The sequence below is a fragment of the Lingula anatina genome, chromosome 3 (genome assembly GCF_051362555.1).
Source record: "Lingula anatina isolate TDL-2025a chromosome 3, LinAna3.0, whole genome shotgun sequence".
Lineage (NCBI taxonomy): Eukaryota > Metazoa > Brachiopoda > Lingulata > Lingulida > Lingulidae > Lingula > Lingula anatina.
Window position 1 is genome coordinate 13,910,556 of NC_141769.1, and position 27,130 is coordinate 13,937,685.

The following is a 27,130-nucleotide window of genomic DNA, read 5'->3' on the forward strand; positions in this document are numbered from 1 at the left end:
TCATTATATTGTTTTCTGTGCTATTTATATGGAGTGGACTGTGCCTTATTGCTAGCAGCATGCACGTTTATGTTGTCAGAAGAAAAATGAATCAGTTGTTATAATACATGTCACTTGGCCGTGAGGGAGTCACTTCAAGGTTAGAATGTTTGCTACACCGGTAATTTTTTTTTTTTTTTTGTAAATTTAAACAACTAGTAGAGACATATCATACATTTGCACCCTGTCATTAAGATAACAATTGCAGTTTTGGTACATTTGAAGTTGTTTCTGGAGAATAATGAAATCGGGCAAAAACCATTTAAAGATATTTGAATTAACTTTGTTTGACTAGAATGAATTCTGTCCTTCAATCAAAATATGAAACTCATAGGGAACTAATTTCTGTATTAAAATAAAGGACTAATTTCTGTATTAAAATAAAGCATTTAAGTGTGTCGCATTTTAAATATTTAAATTACATAATCATGAATTGAGGATCAGGCATGGGTGCTTTTAATTGTCATTCAATTGTGTTTTAAAATCTTTGATCAAGAAAATATATTGGTGTTCTAATCATAAAGTAAGGTGAATATAACACGTGAAATCTAACACAAAATATCTGAAGTAATACTAATCTGTTTCATGGAGTATTTCTAGTCGACAATTACCTTGCTGTTCTTGTTAACTGGAAGTTTCAAACATAGGCCAGCAAAAAGCTTCTGACCAGATTTCAACGTTTTTATATTTTTCTTTTCTATTCTTTTCTAGGCGCAAGAGACGTAACTTCAGCAAACAGGCATCTGAAATTCTGAATGAGTATTTTTACGCCCACTTAAGCAACCCATACCCATCAGAAGAAGCCAAAGAGGAATTGGCAAGGAAGTGCGGCATCACAGTGTCCCAGGTAACTATTATTTATTGTAAATGTATTTGGGTTATTTTCTACAAACAATTTTGAGATTTTACTCACTCAGGTTTTAAATTGTTATACATATTTTGTGAGACTCAACTTTATTTCTTTAACATAATTTTTTTCATTCCAAAAAGTTTTTATTTCATTAAAAAAAAATCTCTTCCAAGTTTTGACATCATTTATGTTCTGAATCATCATTGAGATAAGCTTTTGCACATTTATTAATATATTATTTAAATGTAATAAATGAGCTTACTGGAAACACACTAGCCTGAATTCGGTTTTAGTCAAGTAAATTTTAGCTTTCTCAAAATTATGTTTAAAAATATGAATTAAAGCAGCGAGGAACAGCTAACATTTATTGTCAAGGAATTAACTAGTAGAAAATTTGAATGCTGTTGTTAGTCAAGCTTCAATTTTGTACGTAAATAAATGTAGTTAATGAAATTGCTACACCGTTTTTTTTTTTTTTTTTTTTTTTTTTTTTTTTTTTTTTTTTTTTTTTTTTTTTGAAAACAAGGACTAAAAGATTTTAAGACATTTTAACTCATTTAATTAATTTGGGGTATCAGAATCACATTATTTATACAAAATATGTTTAATATTATCACTTTACTAATATCAGTTCCAGCAACATCTAGCTCAGTGCAGGGCATCATCCAAGGCCAATATATAGACTGAGATTAATTTCTTTTTCCAGAGTTCTTAAACAAATTGTCCTCATGTTGATGTTTCTAGGTTTCTAATTGGTTCGGAAACAAGAGAATCCGATACAAGAAAAATATCGGGAAAGCCCAAGAGGAAGCAAACCTATACGCTGCCAAAACGGCTGCAGCAGCTTCTCAGGGTGGAGTTCATGAAGGTAAGCCATTTCTCGGGTCATTTATGTCTTCCTGCTTTATACCCTAGGTTTGCAATTGGTTTGGTAACAAACGTATCCGTTACAAGAGAAACACACAGAAGGAACAGGAAGACATCCGTTTACATGGCGTTAAGGCTGCTACTGCAGCAGCTATGCAAGGGCCCAGTCAAGGTATGTCAGAGAATCGCAAAAAAAGAAAAAAAAATGGGTTGGACTTTTTACCTCCATGGAGAGACAGTGTCGTCTGCCCGCTGCTTCTGACATTGCAAGCTTAGGGTATATTTTCTCACAAGTGACTAAATCTTTTATATTTCGACTCTCTGTGTAATCCTCATCTTTTATCTCTGTCCCTGTTATACTAAATAGATAGAAAACAATCAAACATTTAAGGTAAGTGTTAGATATGTGTGGTAACTATACTGCCAATATCATTGCGAATCTCCTTCACTGCATGTGTGCGCGCACGTGCACACACACACACACACACACACACACACACTTCATCCTCCTCAGAGTAAGTACCCATTAACTGGATTATTTTTAATCTCACAAAGCCAGACTTTTATCCCTCCAAAACTATGTGCATTGTATACCAACCAGATATTTTGTAATTTTACAGTGCATACAAACATCCATCAGGGAGACTTTCTCATTCGAAATGACACTTATTGCTTTTGTTGGACAAGGTGCATGTCTTGCATAAGCATTGTTAGCATGTCAAGCAGGACAGGTACCCAGTGTTCTCCCCAGTTTATAGTACAATGCCACATTGGTGACAGGAAACTGGAAAAAGAAAAACTAAAAAGGCTTTTAAAAATCACTTAGAACATACATTTTGTATTAAATGCACATTTTACAAAACACCTGACCAGCAATTTTGGTTGGAATCCCATTTGCTCTGAGAAATTTAAATCTGTCAAATTATGTCAAAATTTTTCAGCAAGTTTTGTTTGCCAAATATAAAAGTCAACCTTTCACAATATATTTCATATTACTCTTTTAAGTTTGTTACAGGAGGGGTTATGCATTTGCAAAAAAATAAATAAATAAATAAATAAATAAATAAATAAATAAATAAATAAATAACTGAAAAGTACATGTAATTTTTGTCTTCTTACATTATTCCTGTTTAGGCTACATGCCCCAAGGTCAGCTGGGTTCCTACATGAACCTCAATGGAGATAACTATCAGGCAGACTCAGTTGGAGCAAATGTACAATCACAGGTAAGATCAGGTGTTTCACTGAGGCAAGAATTGAAGTCAGACCAACATTAAATAATGCATTTATTGCAGCAACAGATGACCAGAGTACACTGAGGGGCACCTACAGGGTCACTTGCCTATGAATGTATATTAAAATCATGTGACCGGCTACTCTGGTCATCTGGTGACTACAGATGGGCAATATTCTGGAGAAGGTTGACCTGTTTTGAATGTGCATTTGATATAGAAAATTGATGAAATTCAAACAACTCCACTATAAGTTTATATAAGTGGCAAATTTGAAGTATTCCAAGGATTGAGGATATTTGATTGATCACCAGGCTGCCAATGGAAAAGATTGCTTGATGTTGGTATTGGCTTGAAGATGGATACCTTGGTTGCCATAGCAACACAATTTAATGTATTACTGTGATGGACAGATCAAAGGGGAATTGACAAGATTGGCAGGTCAATTTAGAAGATGGTGTTCTTGCGACTATGGCTTCCAATGAAAACAAATGTGCAATTCCATTTCCTGGAGGTCACCCTTGAATTTCCGTTCTAGATTTGGTCGGCATTCATATCTTCATTTGTTCCATCGCAAATTATCCTGAAAGTAAAAAACTACATTGCAACTTCTTTAACACTGTTTAAGTGGAAATTTTGGGCTTTCATTGGTTTTGAATCAATTTGGTACTTGTAAGGATCATTAAACAAAAAATCATAAAGATATGCCATATTTAAAGGGTAAAGGATTATTTACCAAATTTTATTTTCTGTACGACTCCATGCATTTGTGCTGAATTCCATTATATTTGGTTAAACACTTTCTTTTCCTAAATCTCCCACAATCAGATTTTCAGACAGTATTCACACATGCTGCCAAAGCAAGTCTTAAATGTTATAAATGGCTTAAGGTGTTTTCTGTTAGCAAGATTAATTTTATTCTAGCTGTCTTTGCAAATCTCAGGTGACTCTGGTTTGAAATTCTGTATACACAATAGAAGTTTAAAGTTATTCCATCAATTTTAGAAAGAGATTTTCAGTTCAGTGAGCAGCAATCAACACAGATTTTATTATTGTTATTATTATGTAATATATGTAGAGTGATATGCTGACAATTATCACTATGGAAACAATGCTCTGATTGTGACTTTTTAGTGACATAGCCTGTCTAGAGAAGGTAATTATGGTTGCTTTAGCAGAATTTTTTTGCAGAGTTATCATATTATACAAAAGATTGTTTTGGGAACAGTTGCATAAATATTTGAACAAAAAATTTGAAAATCAGTTAAGAGTAATGGCTGACTACTGTAGGCGTTCCAGTCATTCCTTATAGACAACATTTTCTTTCACCAATCCCATATACTTTGTTTTCATTCCTGTTTAGAGAGTCATTTCGATTACTAAATAGAAAATTTTAACTCCGAGCTTTAGAATAGGCAGAAAATGTTTTCCACATGAAATATGCATTAAATGCTGACAGAATCAGTATTATGTTACATCAAATTTGTCTCCGTAAAAGTAAGGGACCCTTGAAAAATTCTTCCCTAATTTTTGTACTTTTACATTTTTAACCTCCATCAAAGTCCCACCCTCCCACTAAAGTGAAGCGTTTATTCTCTTCCGTAGGTGAACTCCTTGCGTCATGTCATTAATCAGACAGGGGGATATCAAGACAGTACCTCCTATGACATGCAGGTACAGTAACTATAGAAACCAGTTGTATCATGTGCTGCCTAGACAGGCAAGTGCTGCCATCTATGTTCAGTTTGTCACTGCAGGCAGTGTAATAAGCACCAAGAGTGAACACAGGGCACTTTTGATTAAAAATGAGAACCTCTGGATATGAATACAGTGGTTAGATATTGTATATGGTATTGTGGTTGTGAGAGGGCCAGAAGGTGACTTTTTTGTGACTGGTTCAATCTCTGATTTTTTTTTCCCCTTCTTTGTAGTGAGGTGCAAAGTACTAATTTTTCACTCAAATTATAGTTTCGACAAACGGTATCTGAACTGATGTAAACTTATGTACTATGGTTTTCTCTGATATGGTATCAGTAAACCATACTGTAGTTAAAACTGTTCTGATTACATTATCAAAATGATTTTGGATATTTTTTTTACTTAAGAAATCATAATGTATGGTTTTAAAACCACATAAGAAAAGAAAATCACCTTTTCTTCAGATACTGTGTTGCAAATATGAATTGTAATTTTCTCCTTCAAATTAATCACTGAAGAAGCAACTGTGGCTTCCTTTTCTGTGTGTGTTTCAATAATCACAACTGAGCCATCATTCGGTTTAACATCAGAATATCTCTGCCTAAAAACTTTCTACTGTCTCCCTGTGTGACTTGACTCGAAATCATTTATGCCTGTCCACTTTGCGTGACCTGACATTCCCACTGGTTGTTTACACTAAAGCTTTTTTCAAGAAGAGACCCTTGTGTCTTTATTTGTGTTCTGCAGTGTGTCACAAGAGCATTGTTTCCATAGGTCAATTTCTATGAAGCAAACTTTCTTACTACTGTCCATGCACATCGTAAACTCACTTGAAAAAGAAGAGACACTTTAATTACAGGTATTTTATAAGTACATTTTTTCATGATTGTCAGAATTCATTTGAAAACTTACTTGCTTTGCCAGCTGTGGGTTACTGCCATATTGAAATTCTGTTTTGAACACTTTAAGAACTTGTTCCTTGAATCTCTCTCTAACACCTTTATATAAAAAAAAAGAAAATAAGACTGGATTCCCAGCCCTAGATCGATCTAACAGGATTGGTCCATCTCCACAGGGTCCCTCGCAAAATTGCTTTCAGCCCAAGCGGCTTAGATGTCTGGGACGGCCACTAAAGCTGCTAAACGATAGTTAATTACCCTCTATCAGTCTCAGCAGGCATGACAGACATCTAAGCTGACCAAGGTAATTGCAATTAAGCGAGAATCCACTCGGAGATTGTTCGATCCAAAGTTAGTACGATAGTCTCTGGGAATGGTCTCTTAGATGAAAATGATGAGATGCCAGACACTTATTCAGAAACCCACATAGTGCAGATTGTAAGCAGTGATAACTGTTCTGCCCAAGAGTATTGCAAACTTTAGCAATAAGCTTATATTCTTGATTTTTACAAATAGATTAAAAAAGAACTTGATACCAGTTCTGTTGTAAACTTTTACGATATGACAAGATAAACTCAGAATTCTATATATAACAAGTTGGGCCATGTTATTGTAATCTTCTGAAAAAAAGTATGGCTTAGACATGTTTGTCTTTTATCCACATTTCAAATTGCAATTTTGAATTTGTCTTCAAAATTGAAGTGCTTGAAAACTGAACACCTTTCAAAGCATTAATTATGAGAGTGTTTTAAAACCTAGCCTCTGCTGTTCAAAGGTGTTATTTTCCTGTTTCTCTACCCTGTACTTTAGTTTTTATTTTCTCCACCAGGTGTCAGGCATGCATCGTGGGTATGGTCACCACACCAGTAGTAGCCCCCCTGATATGGTAGGTTACACGTGAGGGGATGTCAGTACTGGGTAGACTTTAAAAAGACTTCTATAAGTGAGATGTTGACATAATGTCTCTCTAAACCATTGTGTGAAATTCTTTTAATGGAATAGATATTTACAAAATGTCTCTGTCATCCCTGATGGCACATTTCAGATTGTTTGGTCACAAAAGTTTCAGTTCTCATCTTGTGACCACTTACTGAACAGTGCCATCTACAGGTGAAATTGTATACTTGCCTGTTTGAGGCTTTGCATGATATTTTGGAAGTGAAATATTTGTTGTAATATTTTGAGAATAGACCTCTGAGGGGTTGTCTCTTCTTTTGTTTAATATGCCAGTTAGAGCTATAAAACTGCCAATGCAGTTTACTGGACCCTTAAAGGGGTAGTGTATATCATTTTAAGTGTTCCCATGTAGTTTTATTACAGTTATGTTAGTGGAGGAAATTTTATAGTGGAAAGTTGTTAAATTTAACACCAGGCAAAGAAGTATTTACTCAGCTGGGTATTTTGATATTTAACAATTCTCATGTGTATCTCGAGATCCAGTAATGCAGCCTTAGTTGTAGATTTACTTATTCCCAACATCTGCAATTATGTTTTCTAAACTTACTCTTTACTGAGAATGTCTCATGATTCAGAAATAATTCATAGTAGAAATTACAAAAGTGTATTGGACAGATTGCATCAGATGGATACAGTGTTTGCAGTTTAGATGACAGAAAACTTGTGGGACCATGGAAAAGAAGCTCCTCAAACATTTGTAGAAAACTGGAAAAACAAATGTGGAACTCTTGCTTCTGGTCACAGGCCAGACTTTTGTTCTGGCAATCAGAAACAGTGACTTCTTTCATGAAAGTGTAATAAGGAACAAGCAAATTGATGAAAAGCCGGGTTGTTCAAAATTGAATAAGCATTTATGTCAGAAATCTGTTCTGTTAAACAATGTCATTGTTTATCTGTTGTCACTGGATAACATTTGTCTGATAACATTTTTTTTTTCAAGAGAGCATTCACATCGAGAAGAGCCGAGGTCTAGCAAGGCCGAGACCTAAATATGGCAGCTCTTCTCGATGTGAATGCTCTCCAAGTTAATGTTGCAAGTTAAGTAATGTAGGCAGTAAAGACTCCATAATTATGCACCTGAGGCAATTATTGGCTTCATAGATTTGCTGGAGAGGATGTGGTCATGCAGGAGAAGTAAAAATATAAAATCATATTCAAACTCCATTGTTAAGGGAGGAGCAAGAATTATAGAAGATGGCAAGCACAATACCAAAACATGCATGCTTTGCTAAGCAAGTAAAAAACAACAGGATTTTTGCATCAGTAGTGACCTATTTAAGAATCTGTGTCCTCTTGGCTTGACTGAAGAAACTTTCTTCATAAATAACACAACTTACACAAGTAAAACACCAGTCCAGTGGATAAAGCCAACAGTACTATCGAACTGTTTGTAGGATCTTGTTTTCCTTCCTGCAATGTTTGTAAAATGACAATTGATATAAAACCATACTTTCAGGGTATAACAGTGGGTAATTCAAAAAGAAATGTATCATTTCTCAGGAAGCTTACTGCTGCTTCTTTTTGAAAGACTTTACAGACATTTATGATATTGTGTACCAAAAATGTTTTTACAGGTACATGTTTTGCCTCCCAGAGACATCATCAAAAACAAGAACTCTTAGTCATTGCCTTTTTAAAACTTGAGAAGAATTATTTTTGTAAAACATGGTCATACCAAAATGAGGTAGATTTTACAATACCAGTTGTTGTTTTGCCTTTGAAAAGGAAGTGGTTTCTTTTTGTAGAATTAGTGAGTTTAAGTGGTGTAATGTTTCAAACTAAGGGCAATATTTTATCGTACATTTTTGTTAAAAGCAAGATGCCATCTGGTAGAGAGAGAGAAAGAGAAAACGAATTGATGGATATGATTATATAACTTGTTTGTAGATACTTTGTTAGTGTCCCAACATAAAGGTACGGGTACAAGACTGGTACCTTAATTATACCATTAATTACTTTGTCACTGCAAAGTTTTTGATGTAAAGAGTTAAACTACAAGTTTGATTAAAGACCTAAGTGTGACTGCGCCTATATTTCTTGCCCTTGAAACTATTCAGTACTGTTTCGTAAATTAATGTTTTTGAGTGGCGAACAGAAGTGCCCCTAAACTGTAAATGTAAATTCAACTTGAAGGAAGTCTTATGTGTATTAAGTCAGTTCTAAACTGTAGTGTTATATTTTTGAAAGTGTTGATATTTTTTGGTTAAGTATTATTTTCTGAAGTTAGGTTTTTGTCCTACAGCATTTGTAACTTTATAAACAAGTGAGTGGGTTTTGAATATATAGTGATATCAGTTAAATTGATACTTCACATGTATATCTAAGCCTTGGTCCATTCAGTGAGCTACTGACAAAGCAAGCAAACATAAATCAACTCTAGTTTTCAAGATGTTACCTTAGTTCATATAATAATTACTCAACATTTCTTATGAAAAATCCTTTATAAAAAAGACCAAAGAGTAAAAGGCTTGTAGCTTGCTGTGTTGGACAGACTTTGTGAAAACTGGTTTTTAAAGCCCGGGTTTTGGTTGCACAAAAGAAGTTGAATTAAAAGTTGAGCTCATTTTTTTTCTTAATATTTTAACCTGATTTGACCTTAGATAAATCTTGGTTTTCCTAAATGGGCATTTTGGGTCTTCATTACAAAAAGTTTTAGCTGGGATTGAAGAACAAAAATTTCAGAAGTTGAGACCAAGTTTTGTCCAAGTGACAACATATTATGTGGACATTTCTCAAAAGAAACAAACCATTTGTGAAATTATCATCTCAGTCTTTCTTAAGAGATGTAATTAACTTAGGGTATATTTGGGTATTCATGTCAAAGTCATGAATTTTGTGATGTCAATTTTGTTAAATGTGTTCTATTGTTTTACACTGATTTTGTCTTTATGATCATTTATAGTAATTTACTAACACTGTGGAGCGTCTCATATTTAGCTGAACATGTTTTTGTAGTCAGATCATGGTTAAGGCATTTTTAGATTTATTCTGTATGAATCATATGTTAGAAATACCATACAGCACCTTAGTACAATGTGCAGGATTTTAGAAAATCTCATTTTTGTTGAAGTAAACTGTCAGCAACTGGTCTTACTGTCATAAAAATATTTTACAAGTGTAACCAGTTTTCATTATCACTTTTGTAAACTTTTTGCATGTGTTATACAACACATTTTATTTAAAGTGTGGATAATGACAGTGACAACGTAGCAACTACAATTATATGCGAGTCAGTTTTTGGTGATTTAACCCAGAATTGATTATGTAAGCATTATAGCTTCATATGGCATGCAAAAAAAAATATGTATAAATGACCTTTTCATTTTGTAACCACTGACTGTAATATCTGCTTATAAAGAGAAAGCATTCTTTCCCTTAATGTTACATTAGAGTTGTATGTATGTAATAATATGTATTGTAAGTTTCATGCCCTCATGGAACTAGAAATAAATTAAATGATATACACAAATTATTGAATGATTTTTATCACCTTTATATATGTACCTACCTTCACTAACCTTCAACACTTTTATTTGCTTTTGTTGTTTGCTTTATTTATTGATTTATCACAATGCACCCTCAATGTCTACTTTGTGTATGTTAGCTCTTTTCGTTTCAGTAATCACACTATTGCAAACCTTTTTTCTTATTTCAATTATCCTTGTTTCATAATTTATACTAATTGTTCACAGATCTGCTTAGAGTTTGCACTTCAGACTAACAGAATGTAACAAATTATTATAATCCATTCAAACTTAATTTTATCCCGCCTTGCACATTTTTGCATATGACCTCGACCCTTGCCCTAAGCCTTTTTTCTCCTCTGTTGGCTTAAACCTACACTTCTTACATGTCTGCATGCAGATAAAAAAAAAAATCAATCCATAATATAAAGAAATGTGATGTGATGGAAATAAATCCAAGTAATCATCAGGCATGCCATTTTCATCATCAACACAAAATTCTGTTTTTATCACCAGTGCATGGTTTGAAAGCTTTCAAGCTAGAAGCAGATCTGTTGAACAAATTTTTTAGGATTTTTGTGGGAAAAGGGTTTATTATTTTTGCTGAAGTGCATCATTCACTTTTGAGATTTTAATGCATGAAATGTTTGGTTTCTCAAACACATTTGGTTGCCAAAATTGCACTGTATGGAATTTGTGCTTCTTGTAATAAAAAAAAAAAAGCAAGTAAGCAACTGATTTTGCATGTCATGGCAAACTGAAAATGAACCAAAAGGATTGAAGGTCACATCACGTTTCTTTTTAGGGTTCAAGAGATGGAGGTAGTCGAACGACTTCACCCGGAGGGGAGGACAGCAATAGTTTCCCAAACATTCATGATTTGAACAGCAATTCTGGAGATGGCAGTTACCATGATGATGAGCCCTCCAACAAAAGGCCTAAGGTCTAAGAAAGTCCAGGTCACTGTCCTCAATGTCAAAGTTCAAGGCCATCATCACTGTGAAAGAAGAATGGCTGAAGAACTTATGTGAACTGTCTCAAGAATATGTTGGATTTTTATGCAGTTCTTTACATGTGTGTATGTATATGAGCTGTTCTTTATTTAAGAAATTTGTTTGAATGTGTAGATGTTTAATGTGGATTATTTTCTTCCATGTAACATGTTACTCTGCCCCTATACTCTAGACAGAAAAAGGGAATTACTTTATGCAAATATGTAGTCACATTTTTCTTGAAAACAAGCAGAAAACCCCAGAATAGTACATCCTGAACATTTTATGAAATATTGTTGGTCCTAGTTTTTCCTTGTTGCTCAAAAAATCAAAGGCCAATCCATCATGTTTTAAGTCACTTTGTTATGGAAGATTAAATCAAAAGTTAAAGACAAAACCATTAGTTTTAGAGCAGTATGTTGATATGTTGCATGATCTTGCAACACGCTAGTCAGAAGTATTTTAAGCAGCACATATCATTTTAACCTTGGGGAGGGTGGATGTGTGTGTGGATTTGGCCAATTTGCAAAATGCTTCCAAGAAGTTAGCTGGTGCTGATATTGTTGGTTCATTCTTGATATTGAACCAATGAATGCCATCCAGAATGGTACCTTCATTATAAGAATACTTTTTTGTGTGGTCAATCAAAAAGACAGTCAGTGATGAAGTTTTCTTGTTGAATATAAAGTGGAAATGAACAATATTTTTAAAGATTTCCTTTTCAATATAACTGTAAACGAATTTTTCTTACTTTTGGCAGTGTTTTTTACATGAATATGTAAGTTAAACTTTAAAGTTTAAGACAATCCCTTTTGTTTGTTTTAGGTTTAATCCTTCTTGATCTCTCAAATAATTTATCCCTTCTACTTCCAATATCAGTTAAATACTAATTTTGTCACGGTTGCCATGAAGGCCTTGCATGATATCAGCTTGTTCTTTCAAGGGTAATGGACAGTTTAATTCATCGGCTTGTCAAATAATAATGGGATTCATTACCCCTTCCACATAAAGTAAACAGTTTTACCTATTGGTGCCTGAAAACTGAATGGGTGAGACAGATAGAGTATTGAAATAGTTGAATAACTGTCTTATCTGTATCTAGCCTAGTCATTATGAAAGATTATGTACCTACTAGAATTTTTGAAAAAGGTTACTTAAATTTAAGTAGTGGATAGCTGTAGGGTACATTAGTGTAACAATTTATATATATATTTTACTACGTGTTCTAGTCCTCTTTTTTTTTAATTTTTTAAGATAAATGTTATTGGTGCTGTTTAAAGTAAGTGGACATGCAAAATTCACATTAATGGATTGTTCTGTTATGTTTTATACTACTTTAAGAGAGACACATTTCCATAAATTAAGTGTTCATACCAAGACACAAATCTTTTCAAATTTATTCATGGTGAAATTAACAGTTTATATCTTGGGCATATGTTAGACTCTATAAAAATGTATACCTTTTCTGAAAATTTTCAGTTGGCTTAATTTTAATTGTACACAGATACTATTACAAGGAGACACCTAAAATTTTGTCTTGTGGCTTTGTCTTAGTAAAGTGGCTGTCTTCAACATGGCATTTTTTATCTCAGTGAATTTTTACTTGAGAGTTAAATTAACTTCAGATGATTTTCAGCCTTCAAAGGAACTTGCATATTTCAAAAAAGTTTTTTTTTTTTTAAACAAAGGTTTTCAATTATCTGAAATCACTTATTTGCAACATAAATTTCATGCTCCTTTTTTTGACTGGTATGTCCATGTCTTATGAAGATCATTAAGATGATATTTGTAAAAAGTGCTGTTTATTTGCTTGGATTTATTGCTGTGTAATTCTATATATATACCAAAGGGAACAAACAGTATTGTACTTATATTATGGCAAATTGGTCCTCAAGACCTTAAAACAGATTTTTTTAGTATAAACCTTCCAAACCAGGTGAAACTCTTTGTTTTCAGAAAAATCAGGCAGCCCCCACTCAATATTATATTATTATTGCATCAGTGATACCCTGAAAGCGTTCTTGACTTTTATACGAGATGAGAATGTAAAGAAGCACAGTGGGGACAAATGTCTATGACAAAATGAGTTAAATCTGGTTTTAGAAATATTTATACCTCATCTAGCCTTCACTTATATTTTGAGTTACTTCATTTTTGCAGTGGTACGGAATTTCAACTATTGTACTTTCCCCATAACAGTTGTATAATTATACTACTTCCCCCCCCCCCCCCCCCTCCTTTTAAAGAAAGTATTTGAAGTGGCTTGTTGGCTTCAGGATTCTTTCATGAGAGTACATATTTTAATGAGAATATTTTGGGATATATTTGCCAACACAAAATTGATGAAGTTCTTTTCCCAACTGACCTTGAAATCATAATAATTTTTTTTTTTCATTTATTATAATTATTTCAATTAAAAGTAGAAATCTAAAGTTTTTGTACCACTGACATATGGTAATATGCAAGTGAAATATTCAGTCTCTTAAATTTAATTTTTTTTCTTATTAATTAAAATATTTATTTTTATTTTATTTTTTTCTGTACATAGGACAATTTTTCCAACTTTATTTCTGAACTTTGCTTTTTGGTTCACAATTAATTTGATGGTTGTAAAGTAATAGTTCAAAGCTGCATAACAAAGCGGAATATTCTTTTTGTTTGTGATATAAATTGTTTTAAAATGTGCTTTAGTAGAAGGTATATCTTCATGGTGCCTCTTTAGATTAACAGGCTAAACTTTTTTGTGCCTTTTTTCCAAACTAAATACAGAATCTCAGAAGCCGATAAAAGTCGATATAAAAAGTATATAGCAAACTGATCAGTGTACCATCTATTCATTGTCACTTATCTTGGAATTTAAATGTATCAATAATTTAGATATTTAAGATGTGGCCTTTGAATGAGACCTTACCTGGCATATGTAGATTTTTAATAGAAATTACTGTTATCATAACAATTTTCATAAAATAACAATGATTTATACATGTAGTACATTATTTGTATGTAATATATTGATAGAGAAATATTGTATTTTTCTGAAACATTTCAAATAAATGTTGCTTTGCTTTTAGTTGAATTTATAGGTGGGACTTGGATCATTTTGAACACTTTCTGGAGTTATTGGTTAAAAACATGATAAATTGGATAAAGGCATGGTGTAGAAAAACGAAATTTTGATTTCAAAGAGCATTCAACACTTCCTTACATAGATACTAATGCTACTTTGATCAAATGCAGATTCTGGCATTGAAAAAAACTAGAAACAACTCATCAAATGGACAAGCATTGAAGATTGTTAATTTTCATTCATGCTGACCCTGCATGGGTAAACTTTACATCCTATATAAAAAGAAAACACCAAAGCAGGAAATTGTTTCGTTGACAATAGTATAATTCCCTGATCTAAGTAAGAGACCACATGAACTGAACACTGCCCGTTTGCAGTGCTTCTACTGTTGGCATTTAGTTTTATCAAGTCCGCTGTCATCACCAACACACTGACTATATTAAAAATCCAATACTTCACTTGTTTTACCTCTCACTCATTAATCTACACCCGTGGATTACTTCTAACTGTCAGCAACATAAAGGCGTTTTTGTGTCAAAACAAAGCCTATTTCTTATTAACAATATGACTTGCAGTTGCCATGTTTAAAAGATTACCTTCCAAGTACTGTTCTGAAAAACTTCTGCAACTCATGACTGCACAAAGGTATATAATGTTAACAGATGAAGATAAATCAAATCGTTAAATATATATTTAAAACTGATGTGAAAGACTATGTTGCATGAAGTATTGAGTATGAATGAATTATTGAGTACGAATGAATTATGTTGAGAAAAAAAAATTGAAAGTGCAAGCATAATCCATTTTAAGTATTGCACCAATAACTAGCCCCTCCAAAATTTGATTGTTAAAAAGTTACTCTGAATGTGACCAACCTGGAGTGTTACTTTGACACTAAAAGTGAATGCCTAAATGGGTTCCTGTACTGATGCAGTAACTTTATTCAAATGTTCCATCAGGAGTATTTAAATATCATCTTTTATTTGAGATGCAGGAGTATTAAAGAAATTACCAGTGTGAGTAGAGACGCTTGATGTTAAAACAAGTTTGCATGCATCACACAGGCTTCCTATGTCACTGCCCCATCTCACAGCTTCAATCTTCCTATCTATGGCGCCCTGAGAATCACAGCCTGGCCAGCAGCATTCCACAAGGTGGGCTAGGCCATCTGGGCTGTTTTTCTTGGAAAATAATCTATAGGCTGGGGCAGTCTGAACCTGGTCCACAGCGCAATACCAATTCTCATCATCATCAGTAACTTCAATCAGTTCTCTAGAACAGTTTAAAAAATTATTGCCAGGAATTTTATTACCCTGGATTCCTTCTGTTGAGTTGAGATTAACACCCTGGTCTTCTGTAGATTCATACCAGTCATTCTTCTTACAAGTCGTGGTATATCTAGAAGTTACACCTGAGCAATTTTCATTTAAACCATCGCCATCATCATCATCATCATCCCAGGTTTCAAGTAATCCCCATTCTCCGTCTTTCCATTTCGTGTAAGCACCTTTACTGTCTTCTTGTGCTGCAACTGTTGCTGAGGCAGTATCAGCATCCCAATCTTCTTCCCAATTACACTGATTCTGCTGATACTGTGAGTCCCAAGTCGGGTTGGAGGAGCACTGGTTATCTACAGTGTTAGAGTTCCCAACACCTATGTTGTCCTCTATGCATGAGTCACTGTGAGATGACACAGAGCTCTCGGTGTCTGAATAACAGAAGTAATCCTCTAGATTCAGGGTGTGTGTTACTGCCGTCTCTGTAGCATTTAGACTTACGTCTGCTCCTTCAAGAACATCCCTGTAAAAAGAAAAGAAACTATCATTTGAAAATATTCCCAAGTAAATGGAATATAAATTCTATCATGTGGAAAACATGTCTCAAATCACATCACTTCTGTATTTCTTTTAATTTTATTCATTTTTATTTTCATTAGTTTAAGTTGTTTCCAGTCAGGTTAAATACGTTGGCTGTGGTGGAATTATTGTTATCAGAGGGCCTAGTGAGATGGGTTGGATCAAGACACATTGCCTCAACTAAGAGCAAGACCTAATTTAGTCATGTGGACAACCCAACAAGCTTAAAAGTACTTTTACAGCATGATATTGGGAGAATTTTTTCAACTTAAAGAAAAAGAACACTTCAATACATCAGTATATTGGAAATCTTTTACCTTAAAATGCCCATGTCTCCTCCACACAAATGTTTGACATCTGTGAACCTGGCCACAGCATCCAAAGGCACCTGCACAGTTACTGGCCTGGGACCATAAAATAGAGATAAAATGATAAATTGATATCGGTGCAAAACACCCAAATTCAGCACATTTCAGTATTGTCTAATTCCAGCTGTTTGCTTCACTTTTTTGTGTTAAAACGATAGGCGTTCAGAAATGGACCATCTCTTATCAATATCAGTTAAGTGATGTAAAAATAATAAGGCCTAATAGGTCAGGTTCCTAATAAAATGCAATCTGATCAATGAATTAAGACAGTCACTGATCTCATAAATCTGCTAGTCTGGTAGTGTTGTCAGTCACAAATTTCTGGTACAATTTCAACCATTTGTAAAAACAGCAAGTTTCTTTTTCATGTACCTAATTTAGCATGCTTCAGTTGAGTTTCTGTCTAAATCTTTAGGTAAATATTGCTGCCAAAGCAGAATGATGACACATCCTCTGTTCCCAAAGTTGATAGTAATTTGAAAAAGAATGCCTCTCCATTCTCAGACGCATGTAATATCTAAAGAACACATCCTTTATAGCCTAATCACATGAAAATTCTTTCAGATAAACTGAGACCAAGCAGACAATAAAATTGTGTTATCTAAAAATATAACCTACCCTCTATCTCCTAAGATATATTCATCTGCATCATCTCCATGCTGTCTCTGATAAAGTACATTGGAATATGCCAATTCTTGGATACGCTTTGTGGCTGCAGCCAGAATCTGCTCCTCTATACTGCCCTCGGGTTGTTTGTATGGGAAAACATGCTCTGCTATCTAAACAAAAAATCATCGTGTAAAATGACACAATGCATGGAAAATGTTTAAGCATTGATATCCCAAAGAGGTTTATCATTAACAACAAAAAGTTAACCTTTTAGGAACGTTACACATTACAACTAGCAGTAAATAATTCAGTCAACCTCTGTTTCTATTTCTATGCCAGTAAGTTTTTCTATTTTTCAAACATCAAGAGGCCATATCATAATAAAAGTAGAAAAATAAAACTTGAAATCTTTTCAAGTTGACATGCAGAATACTACCTATCCTATATATTTGTTTCCCAAACTTACAATGCTATAACACTGAATATCTTCAATATCATGTGCACCAGGCTTGCTATGGGGCAGTCTCTCAAATATTGCCAGCTGAGAACAAAAACCTACATCAGTTCCCTCTGGTGGCTCACCAACACCACCAAACTCCACTGTGTATCCATGTAAACGAGCCAGATTGAGACACCTGAAATGCAACAAAAATTTTTTGAAGATCTAACAGGGGATGTCATCAATATAAGGAATTGTTTTGTTGCAAAATGTAACTACTCATTTATAAGCATGATTCAACACAAAAACAGATCAAGGCAAAAAAATAGAAATATTCCTAAACAATTATTTAAAATATAAATTTTTGTCTATATTTTAAGGTAATATTCAATTGTGGACACAGAAACTGACACACAGAGAGAAACAGCTTATAAAATTACTGCCATAACTTTCCCCCCAATTTTCCGGCTTTGAACATTTTCTATACTATCCTGTCTACACAAAAGGAAAGAAATCTTCAAATGATGAAAAGTCACATATTCATTGCAGTACTTTTGGCCAAGTATTATCAAATTCACACACAGGCACTACCACCTGGTTTTCTGCCTCATATGTTTGCATACCTATAAAGCCATATATTAATTGGGATATAAAAAGATTCTATTTAACAAACAACTGAAAGAAAGCCCAAGTTACCATGAGCTAAACTCCTGTCTTGTCCACTCAAACTTGTGATCCCAGTGCCTCATACCAGAGAAGTCTGGGAACAGTACGTTGAACTCAGCATTTGGGGTTGTCATGACAACAAGCGCTGGCTTAACCTGGTTAAATATTACCTCTGTTGATCTTTCCAAAGTGTCTGACTCAAGATGTTCTATGCTAAAATGTAAATATTTTAAAAATCAGATGGTTATTTAACATTTGCAAAATTTAGTGTCACTGCTGGCTCCAAACTAGAAGTTAAAAGTGAGGAGGGAAACCACCCCTATTTTCAGATGCGTACAGGGGGCAGCAGTGCAGAAGTCCAAGAAGCACAGTCATACAGAGAGTACAACTGTTACAGTAAGTAATGTCATCCCAACCAGGCTGTAAATTATGTAGCCTAAGTTAACAGATTTCTTGTTGTAGGATTTGTTTATTTTCTTTGCTTAAAGGGATAATAACTCTTCATATGAGATCTATATTTCACAATAAAAACATTGTAAGCAACTCATAGAAATATAATATATTCTGTTTTACCACAAAAACGGCAGTTATAGCTATTATTCTGATATCTGAGCTTGTTATCAGACCACGTGACTTCCATAGATGGCTATACTCTGTAATAGTCTCTTAAGAGATTATAACATAAAACTAAACTTTTTAGAAAAAAAAACAGGGACTAACTTTGAATGTAGAAATGGATTCGTTAACCATTGGTAAGTATGGGAAAATTGTTGTTTAATTCATTTTTTGGCCAAAACGAACAGTTAATTTCCCCGTTAACTTACACCTCAATTAATATCATTGCTTCAAACTCCAGTAATCTACTGTCATATGCTCCAATACTGCCACAGAACAGGCTTGTCTTGAGTGGTGTTGGCCTCTTGTGAACATAATCTCTCAAACATGGCTTTATTATGTATCTGTTTTGTTCCAGTAATGCTGCAAAATCATAAATAATAACAATTATTGTCAAAGATTCAGAAAAGTTCCTACTAATTTGGCATTCTAACTCTAAAACATTTTTGCAATATATCTTAAGTATTTGAATTTTAAAGATGGTGTCCTTTAAAAGGCTGAGCTATCTGTTCCATACATTCTTTCTAACAAAAATTGTTTTGCTCAAAATCAAAAGAACAGCTATTAACTGTTTATTACACGTCGTACTTACGTACAATAGTCAGAAATGTTACATATCCCTAGTCCTCTCCCCCCCCCCCCCCACCAAAAAAAAACAAAAACATTTTAATAGTTATTTTGTCTGAGATAAAAATACCTCGGTCTATATCAAGACCAGCTATGGACTCCAGCGATGGCACAGTGTTCTTCAAATGTCTCAGAAATTTACATTCGGCACACCCAATGTCAAGAACCTGAAAATATTTAAGACTCTGTGGTTCCTTACAACTTAACAGCAAAAACATGTGTGGACCTTTCTTAGACCCCATTCCCAGAGATAAGATCGATCCAACTAGATCGACCTAACTCCCTGGGGTTCACGCTAAATAGCTGTCAGCCAAGCGGGCACAAAAGTTAATTACCCCCTTAAAGCTAGTAGTAGGCGGGACGGACATTTCAGCCAGATTATCTGACAGTAATCTAGTGAGACTCCCCACGGGGATAGATCTATCTAAAATCTATGGGAATGCACCCTTAGACCCCATTCCCACATATTTTAGATCGATCTATCCCTGTGGGGAGTCTCACTAGATTACTGTCAGATTAGCCGGATTAAGCTGACTGCAATTTAGCATGAATGGATGGATCGAACTAAATCTCTGGGAATGCACTCTTTAAGTACATATCTGAAAACATTTACAGGAGTGCTGGCACTATTTTCCGGTGCTTTTACAAAAACCCCACCTCACACCCAACCTTTGGCTTTCAATGTATTTGAATAGCATAGACATTGATCATAGTCACCACATAAGTGAGTTTTGTAAAAAAATATCCAAGACTAATATTAAGTGAGGGTATAATGCAGAAGTATCGAATTTTCTTGTTATCGTTACTTTTTTGTGTACATGTACTAGTACCTTTTTTATGTCCCTGTCTCTAAGAATTTCGGCGACGGCAAGATATCTTTGCCTGTATAAAGGAGGATCGAAAAGAGATCCTTCAGCCCTTTTCTCTCCATCTCCTGCTTCACTCGGGTTTGCACTCGGGTTTTCATTTTTAATATCATCTCCTACAAGGACCCCAGTCTCTTCTGAAATCAAAATCTCGAACTTACTCATCTGGTACCCAGTGTTATTTTCGAAGTTTGCTCAGTGTAGATGGTTGGTAGGTCCTGAGGTTCGGGTATTCAACTTTTTTGAGAGATGGGGTTTGGTCTTATTATAATTCCGTGGTACGATATAATGTAATCGTAAAAAAAAACTTCACTTGACAGCGGACGCATGCTTCCCCTCCCCTGAGACGCCCAGACTCTTTGGTTGCTGAAGAGTGGAATGGAATATTTCATACAGATGTCAGAGTAAAAAAAAACTATCTAAATGTATTCGTAGTCTCAAAAGTGTAGAATATGGGAAACAAAATAAAAAATCTTGGCAATAAGAACGCTTGATAGTGTTTAATAACGTTTGCTCGTTCGCTCGTGCCTTTTATGTATTCTCTCTTTTTGCTATAAACATATTTCCGGTGTAAACATCCGACTGTACATGCGCAATGATCTTGCCGGGAGAAAGTTCCTACAGGTGAGTTAACGTGTTACCTGTTCAGTCGATTGATTCGTTTAATGTGATCAACCCTCTTAGAAACACTACTTTTAAATAAAAATACCCTTAATTGGCGATGGCTGGTATCTAACTGACCAAAATCACAATTTATTTTGAACTGTCTTAATTCCTAATTTCTAAGTTCACCTGTATCATGAGTTGTTGTTGTTAAAACTGGATGGCACAACTTAATGATTTGCATTTATAACAATGCTCATTTAACTCTCCCCCCCCAAAAAAAAAAATAAATAAAAATTACGCAAATCAATCTTATATAATAAAGAAGAGTGTAACGACAGTGATCTTAGAACTCCCTCTTATATCAATTTTTTATGGATGCTTAATATATTGCTATTAATATACTTTATAGTGGAAAATAAAGTAGCTGAATTATACTATATTATTATTATTATTATTATTATTATTATTAAAAGCTTAATTTAAAGAGCGTAAAAGTTATCTTACACATGACCCTGTGGACTGAATTTTGAACCTGATGCTGCATATATATACAGTATACTATATAGTGCCAGGCAATGTGAATGTGTGAACATATTTATATACATATTTTATTAACTTCAAACTAAATATGTGGGCATATTGCTCAGGAAAGGCATGGCATATATTGTGACTAATTCTGTAAAACTGTTAAGTGTATGCAGAAGTCAGTACTAGAATACTGTAAGTCTAAGTAAATTGGATCAGCATATAGGTGTGAGAATCTTCAATATCAAATTGGCCAGGGTCTCACTGCATGTGACTAGTAAGTTGAATGGTACCGGTACATTTTTCAGCATTTTATATATGATAGTGCTTGGTTACTGATTGTCTTATACTTGCATAGGGAAATGGCATTTATAGCCAGAAAACACATTATTTTAGGGGTATTTAAATATACAAAAAGGTTGGTTTCTTAGTTTTAACTAAAAATTAAAATTAAAATTTGAATTGATAATAAAAGACCTGAAAGCTCGTTTTCCAGTTTACTATTTATTGCTTTGATTAATCTGTGAATCAACAATTCAACAATATCATATGCCGTTGTGGTAATACATTTGATTACCATAAACCATAAAGATACCAGTCAGTGTGGCTTTGTGTATTGAAACTTGAATTATACTTCTTTTATCTATAGGATGTCACACTGTTGTTTGTCAATACATACATACCTGTAGAATAGAACTGAGTACTAGTGCATCTGGTGTTTCATCCTGGAGGCTGTCACAGTAGAAAAGGTGTGTGGTGCAAGCAAAGTTTTGAAAGCTGATGTCTCTTTTTTTATCATCATTTAACTTTGGTAGCTGGGTTTTTTTTTTTTTTTTTTTGTAGTTAACTGTATGTTCCTGGCCAAGCTACAATTTAAATTTTCTCTGTCCTGAAAAATGATGAAAATAGATTTTTAAAAATACATGATTCAGCTGAAATGGACTTAAGTTAATATTATTATTGTTGTTGTTGTTCTATATAATTTCCACAAATGCCTTCCAAGTTACTGTACTACTGCTTTTTAAAGGCCCTTTCTTGTGTTTACTGGCCTGTCAATGTTTAGGAAGAAGGCTTGGTTAGAAATAGTTAGATGTGTGCTAATGTTATCTCTTTAATAGCAGTTGCATTTCACTCACTTTTTCTCAAGATACAGTCGACAGACACATTCACCGTGACATACTGACCTCATTTCACTTGATACAAGGTCACTAAGATTAGACTGGCATAATATCAGTATGCAAACACTGGAATATCTTACCTGTCCTTCTAGCTCCCCATGTCTAGGCCAAAGAGTGGCTTGCTTGATATGAAATTCAACAGACTGGTGGCAATTTGTCTATTGCTGACCCTTGCGCTCATACTGTACCTGTATTTTGGGAGATCTAAGAAGATGGTGGATCCACATGCAACCTGGAAGACAGGGAGGGAATTTGAGAGTGTACCACAAGAGGCTTTGGACAAATCCAGAACTGTCACAGTTGACACCAGGACCATGACAGTCAGGGTTGGAGACAAGGTGAGAGTAGGATGGTGTCAAATTACATTTTATAACAATGGCATTCACAGCAGGTTTAACTGAGTGTCACGTACAAAGTAGATTTTCTTGGTATTAGTTTTCTAACTGTTATTCTAGCTAGCATAAGTGTGAATTTTGACTCAATATATGCGTAGATAAATTTTACTCTGTTTAATATATCAAGCATACAATTTACAATACTTGCATGTATGATGTAAACATTGTATAACATTGAATTTATTTTAGTCAAGCAGAGGAAAAATCCATTAAATACAAGATTTTGTTTTCTTTTGATCATCCTTATTGGTTTTTTACCTTTCATAAAGAAAATGTTTTATAAAGTAAAGATCAATATATGTTCTGTTGTGTCGTAGGAAGCCAAGGTGTTTTATCGTGAGGCTATCCCAGAAGGCACTGCCAAGCTGTCAGTCCTTTTCCTCCATGGCATGAGGTTCAGTTCCAAGGACTGGAATGACATTGGGACACTGCAGATAACTGCTGCCTTAGGCTATAGAGCTGTGGCCGTTGATCTCCCAGGTGATAATTGGTACTCATACTGGTTTTAAGGTGGATTTACAGTCAGGTTAGGTTGACCTTCCTTTGGCCCCATTCCCATAGATACCATCATTCTATGTGGATCGACCCAACTCTGTGGGGACTCTTGCTGACTGTCATTCAGTAAAACTGATTCCACTCAGCCAGAGTCCCCACGGTGTTGAGTTGATCCAAGTAGACCACTGGTGTCCATTGGAATGGAGTCTTAGAAGTAATTTATTCGAAGATCATGTCCTTATGGGTTTGAAAAAGTTATTCTATTTCGTGAACATATGAAGCCAATCTAATGGCAGTATACTAATATAAGTGTTATAATTGCAGTGGGCAAAGGGACCTGATTCTGGTGGTCTGATTATAGAGCTCATGGTCAAAGTTGCGTTGACCCATGTTGATTGGCATTCACCTTGAAACAGTTTCCAAGCCTTTGATGCTATATGCTGAATCTAACCAATATTTCAGGGATGTAAAAGCCTGAAGTGCAGAGAATAGGAGGGCAGAAGTACCTTTCAGTACCCCAGAGATGAAAGGGGCAAAATATCCCTTTAATATAATCAAATAAGACCAGCTGTCAATATTTGGGTGCTATAAAAATACTAATCATCAGTGATATGACAGTATCACTGATTGATCCAAGGTTTGGCTGGGCAATGGAAGGGGGGGTGGCAAGCTTAAGATATTTCAGGTTCATTCACTGTCATCTGCCCCTCCCCCTCCTTCCCCTCCACCAGGCACCACTGTTGTAAATTATCTACTAGAATGTTTCTTTACCCTATCTGTAGTCCTTTAAATTTTCTGATTAGTTTATTTACTTTCCAGGATTTGGACAGAGCCACAAATCCGAGGCTTCCTCTCAAGCAGTCCCCTTTATGAAAGCGCTGATTACTGAGTTAGATTTGCAGCGTCCAGTGCTGGTCAGCCCATCCATGAGTGGACAGTTTGCCATTCCATATCTAATGGAGAATCCCGTCAAAGCACAGGAACGTCTCCGTGGTTACATCCCTGTGGCTCCAGTAAATACTGGGGCTTTTACACATTCAGAGTACCACAGAGTAGAGGTAAGACTGGGCAAGGAGGTTGATGAGGTTCATTCACCTCCTTGAGCTGGGTGAGATTATTTCAAGGAGGGGGGGCATTGCTGTTGATTATGGAAAACAAATGGTGCCACACAGATGTACTTGTACTAGAATGCTCGGAATTTGGGAGGAAAAACTACCTTACACTCATCAAAGTTTATGTGATATTTTTCAAATCATCCAAATCCATAACAATTTCTCTGCTTCTCAAAATAAAAAAAAAGTCATGTTTATACTTAAAAGGAAGTTTGTAAATTTATTTTAACATTGAAATTGGTCTTCTTGCAAAATCTTATATTCTGGAATAAACCCAAATTTACTAAAATATATATATATTTTAACATCCCTTTCAGATTTTATAAACAAAACCATTTGGGAGAAATGGCAAAACCATTTAATTCAAATTTGTTGAGCAATCACTGTAATTATTTATGTAATATATTAAATCTACAAAATAAAGTAGAAGTTTCATTTATCATGGTACCTCTTTCTTTCAGGTGCCCACCATGATAGTCTATGGGTCCAAGGACACCTCACTGGGCCTGACCTCACTGAATGACCTGCGGAACATCAGAAATAGTGCTATATTCAAAATAGAGGATGCAGGGCACCCTTGTTATTTAGATAAACCAGAGAAATGGCATGAGCTGTTGTACAACTTCCTAGCTGCCATTGAGTGATGTACCACAACTTGATTGTCTTTCTTTTTTTTAAATTATATTTTGTTACAAATGTTTTTTTAATCTTGCCTACTACCTGATTTCATTGATTGCTAGAAATGAATTTGCACAGATCATACCAACATCAAGGAAAAGTATAGTTTTGACAGGGTATTAAAAAAGCATTAAAATTATGTAATTGGAAGTGCTGAGAATTGAATTAATTATCTCATGAACACTGGGCAAATGTCATTTTCAATTAATCATGCATTTTTGCATGGTATTATGTCTTCCTGCAGATTATAGGCTAATAAGGTCATATTGTGAGCTGGCATTTCTATAAAGGGAGAGTGCATTGGAAAATATAGCATCACATGAACAATTTTACCTGTAGAGGTATCTTGCTGCTGTTAAACTCTTCACTGTATATTTCAAAATCCTTGGAGAATGAAAATGAAATCAAACATTTTTGTTTTTAACTTTGAATGGTCTATAAGACATACTCTTTTGCTTATGGTTAACATTTTTCAGCAGTATGCAAACTGAGAAGCAGTCTATTATGGAAACATTCCAGGGCAGTTTATTGCTTTGTTTTCCTGGGCAGAGCAACAGCCATGAGATCTGTATGATCTGTACATTGCATTTTTATGTTAGGTGTAATATTTAGCATTACTTGAAAGGACAACACAGCTGCTTTATACTGTACATTGTTGATCAAGGTTGCTGTTAGTAAGGCTATAAAGACTACAAGATACATATAATTTCTATATTGGTTTTCATTGATATGTAGCTGTGTTTTTTCAATTTTTAAGGAAGAAACCTTTTATGTTGGGATCTGTATTTGGATAAATGTGTTAAAGAAACGAATTTGTGGTGCCAGTTTTTTTTTTTTTTTTTTTTTTTTTTTTTTTTTACATCGGTAGTCAAGTTAAAGGTTGAGTATAGCATTTTTCAAATGTATCTATGGATACACCTTTGTATGTTGATGCTTTAGTAAATTTATTCTTTTGATACTTAGAAAATGTAGAAGCACTGGGCGATACGCGGTTTGTTGATATTCATATTCAGGGGCTGGGTCTAACGTTTTTTTCTTTGTCATAATAAAATGTTTTTAAAAGGATTAAATGCATTATGTTGATAGTTTGAAAGTTGGTTTAACAGGGTTGGCAAATGTGCAATTTTGATCACGTTTTCGGGCAATGTTTACAACATGACATACCGAACACCTGTGCCCAATGTCACCAATGCTGGATAGCGCTATCCCATTGGTTATCCCATGTTTCTCTCTCCTTTGCCCAATTTTGTAACAGGTAGACGGGCCTCTGGAAGAGAAATGTAGGGTCGCCTCTGCAACTGGTTGCAAAACGCGGTCGGTTGCAAAATCCGGCGATATTTCCAATCGCAACGCATTATGCAATTAGGTTTTATTTTTAAATCACTGAAACGGTTTCAAGTACCATAAATGCCATAGAGAATATCTATTGGGGAAGAGGGCACAGTGTACTGAATCCGATGGGACTGAGACAGGAACTAAAACTTTTTCTGTCATCAAGGATGTGCACGGACCCGCTTGAATTTCAGTGCGAATGAGGGAGGGGCCGTCTCCGGGATGAATTATTCCAATTTTTCTCTTGTAATTTCCGCTATCTCCTCCTAGACCATTAGTGTGACGAACTTGCCCTTGCACATCCCTGATTAAAGCTCTATCAATCCCAAAATTTTTAATTTACTGTAATGGTTTAGGAAGAGATTATCGGAAATTACAATATGTATTTAAAAAATCCTCTCCCCTCGGGGACGGATGGTGGCATGTTATTTTGGGAGGGCCCTTGCATTCCCTAATGACAGTTTTTTCAGGTTTCAGATCCCTTACCAGATTCGGCGTAAACTCATTCCTACCCCATCCCTATTTCTCTTTCTAAAATCCGCTTCAGCGACTTAGATATAATCTGGCAGCAAAGTGCGTTGCGGTTGCAAAATGCGGCTCCACAGAGTAAGGGTATCTTCTCCAGAGGAAATCGCTGTTTCATGGGCAGAGAATAGTGTCATAAAATATTAAGAATAACAATTTTATCCAGTGGCCAG

At 34.8% G+C, this 27,130-nt stretch overlaps 3 protein-coding genes across 10 annotated transcripts in view; 2 read left to right on the plus strand and 1 right to left on the minus strand.

Moving 5' to 3' along the window:
* LOC106170036 (pre-B-cell leukemia transcription factor 1) overlaps positions 1-14,074 on the plus strand; it is a 45,008-nt gene extending 30,934 nt beyond the window's left edge. For 2 of the 8 annotated variants that reach the window (XM_013549748.3, XM_013549746.3), the window contains 6 exons: positions 751-886; positions 1,634-1,757; positions 2,891-2,982; positions 4,594-4,662; positions 6,415-6,471; positions 10,812-14,074. In XM_013549748.3, coding sequence (XP_013405202.2) covers positions 751-886; positions 1,634-1,757; positions 2,891-2,982; positions 4,594-4,662; positions 6,415-6,471; positions 10,812-10,955 — 622 coding nt within the window. In that variant the 3' untranslated portion in view covers positions 10,956-14,074. Of the gene's footprint in view, positions 1-750; positions 887-1,633; positions 1,758-1,804; positions 1,929-2,890; positions 2,983-4,593; positions 4,663-6,414; positions 6,472-10,811 lie in introns of all 8 variants that reach the window. The other 6 variants (XM_013549747.3, XM_087008331.1, XM_013549749.3 and 3 more) reach the window with 6 other exon arrangements.
* A 199-nt stretch (positions 14,075-14,273) lies between these two features.
* LOC106170035 (small RNA 2'-O-methyltransferase-like) lies at positions 14,274-20,276 on the minus strand. The gene is made up of 8 exons (XM_013549745.3): positions 20,076-20,276; positions 19,316-19,412; positions 18,828-18,981; positions 18,034-18,216; positions 17,365-17,533; positions 16,908-17,068; positions 16,239-16,325; positions 14,274-15,865 (listed from the first exon to the last, which is right to left on the minus strand). Exons 1-8 carry the CDS (start codon positions 20,274-20,276, stop codon positions 15,031-15,033), a joined length of 1,887 nt encoding a protein of 628 aa, XP_013405199.2. The 3' UTR covers positions 14,274-15,030.
* A 391-nt stretch (positions 20,277-20,667) lies between these two features.
* On the plus strand, positions 20,668-26,170 carry LOC106170037 (putative protein-lysine deacylase ABHD14B). The gene is made up of 6 exons (XM_013549752.2): positions 20,668-20,735; positions 21,892-21,991; positions 22,513-22,758; positions 23,133-23,295; positions 24,130-24,368; positions 24,884-26,170. The coding sequence occupies exons 3-6, from the start codon at positions 22,519-22,521 to the stop codon at positions 25,064-25,066; spliced, it is 825 nt and encodes a 274-aa protein (XP_013405206.1). The 5' UTR covers positions 20,668-20,735; positions 21,892-21,991; positions 22,513-22,518; the 3' UTR covers positions 25,067-26,170.
* Positions 26,171-27,130: the final 960 nt, after the last annotated feature.

Excerpts from the sequence above, each read along its gene's own strand:
- LOC106170035 (XM_013549745.3), bottom strand. The coding sequence starts at position 20,276 with ATGAGTAAGTTCGAGATTTTGATTTCAGAAGAGACTGGGGTCCTTGTA. Across the intron at positions 18,982-19,315 it reads TGGTCTTGATATAGACCGAG|CATTACTGGAACAAAACAGA; the intron begins GTATTTTTATCT and ends ATGATTTTGCAG. Across the intron at positions 18,217-18,827 it reads GCAATGATATTAATTGAGGT|CATAGAACATCTTGAGTCAG; the intron begins GTAAGTTAACGG and ends TTTACATTTTAG.
- LOC106170037 (XM_013549752.2), top strand. The coding sequence starts at position 22,519 with ATGTCTAGGCCAAAGAGTGGCTTGCTTGATATGAAATTCAACAGACTG. Across the intron at positions 23,296-24,129 it reads TGTGGCCGTTGATCTCCCAG|GATTTGGACAGAGCCACAAA; the intron begins GTGATAATTGGT and ends TTTACTTTCCAG. Across the intron at positions 24,369-24,883 it reads CAGAGTACCACAGAGTAGAG|GTGCCCACCATGATAGTCTA; the intron begins GTAAGACTGGGC and ends TCTTTCTTTCAG.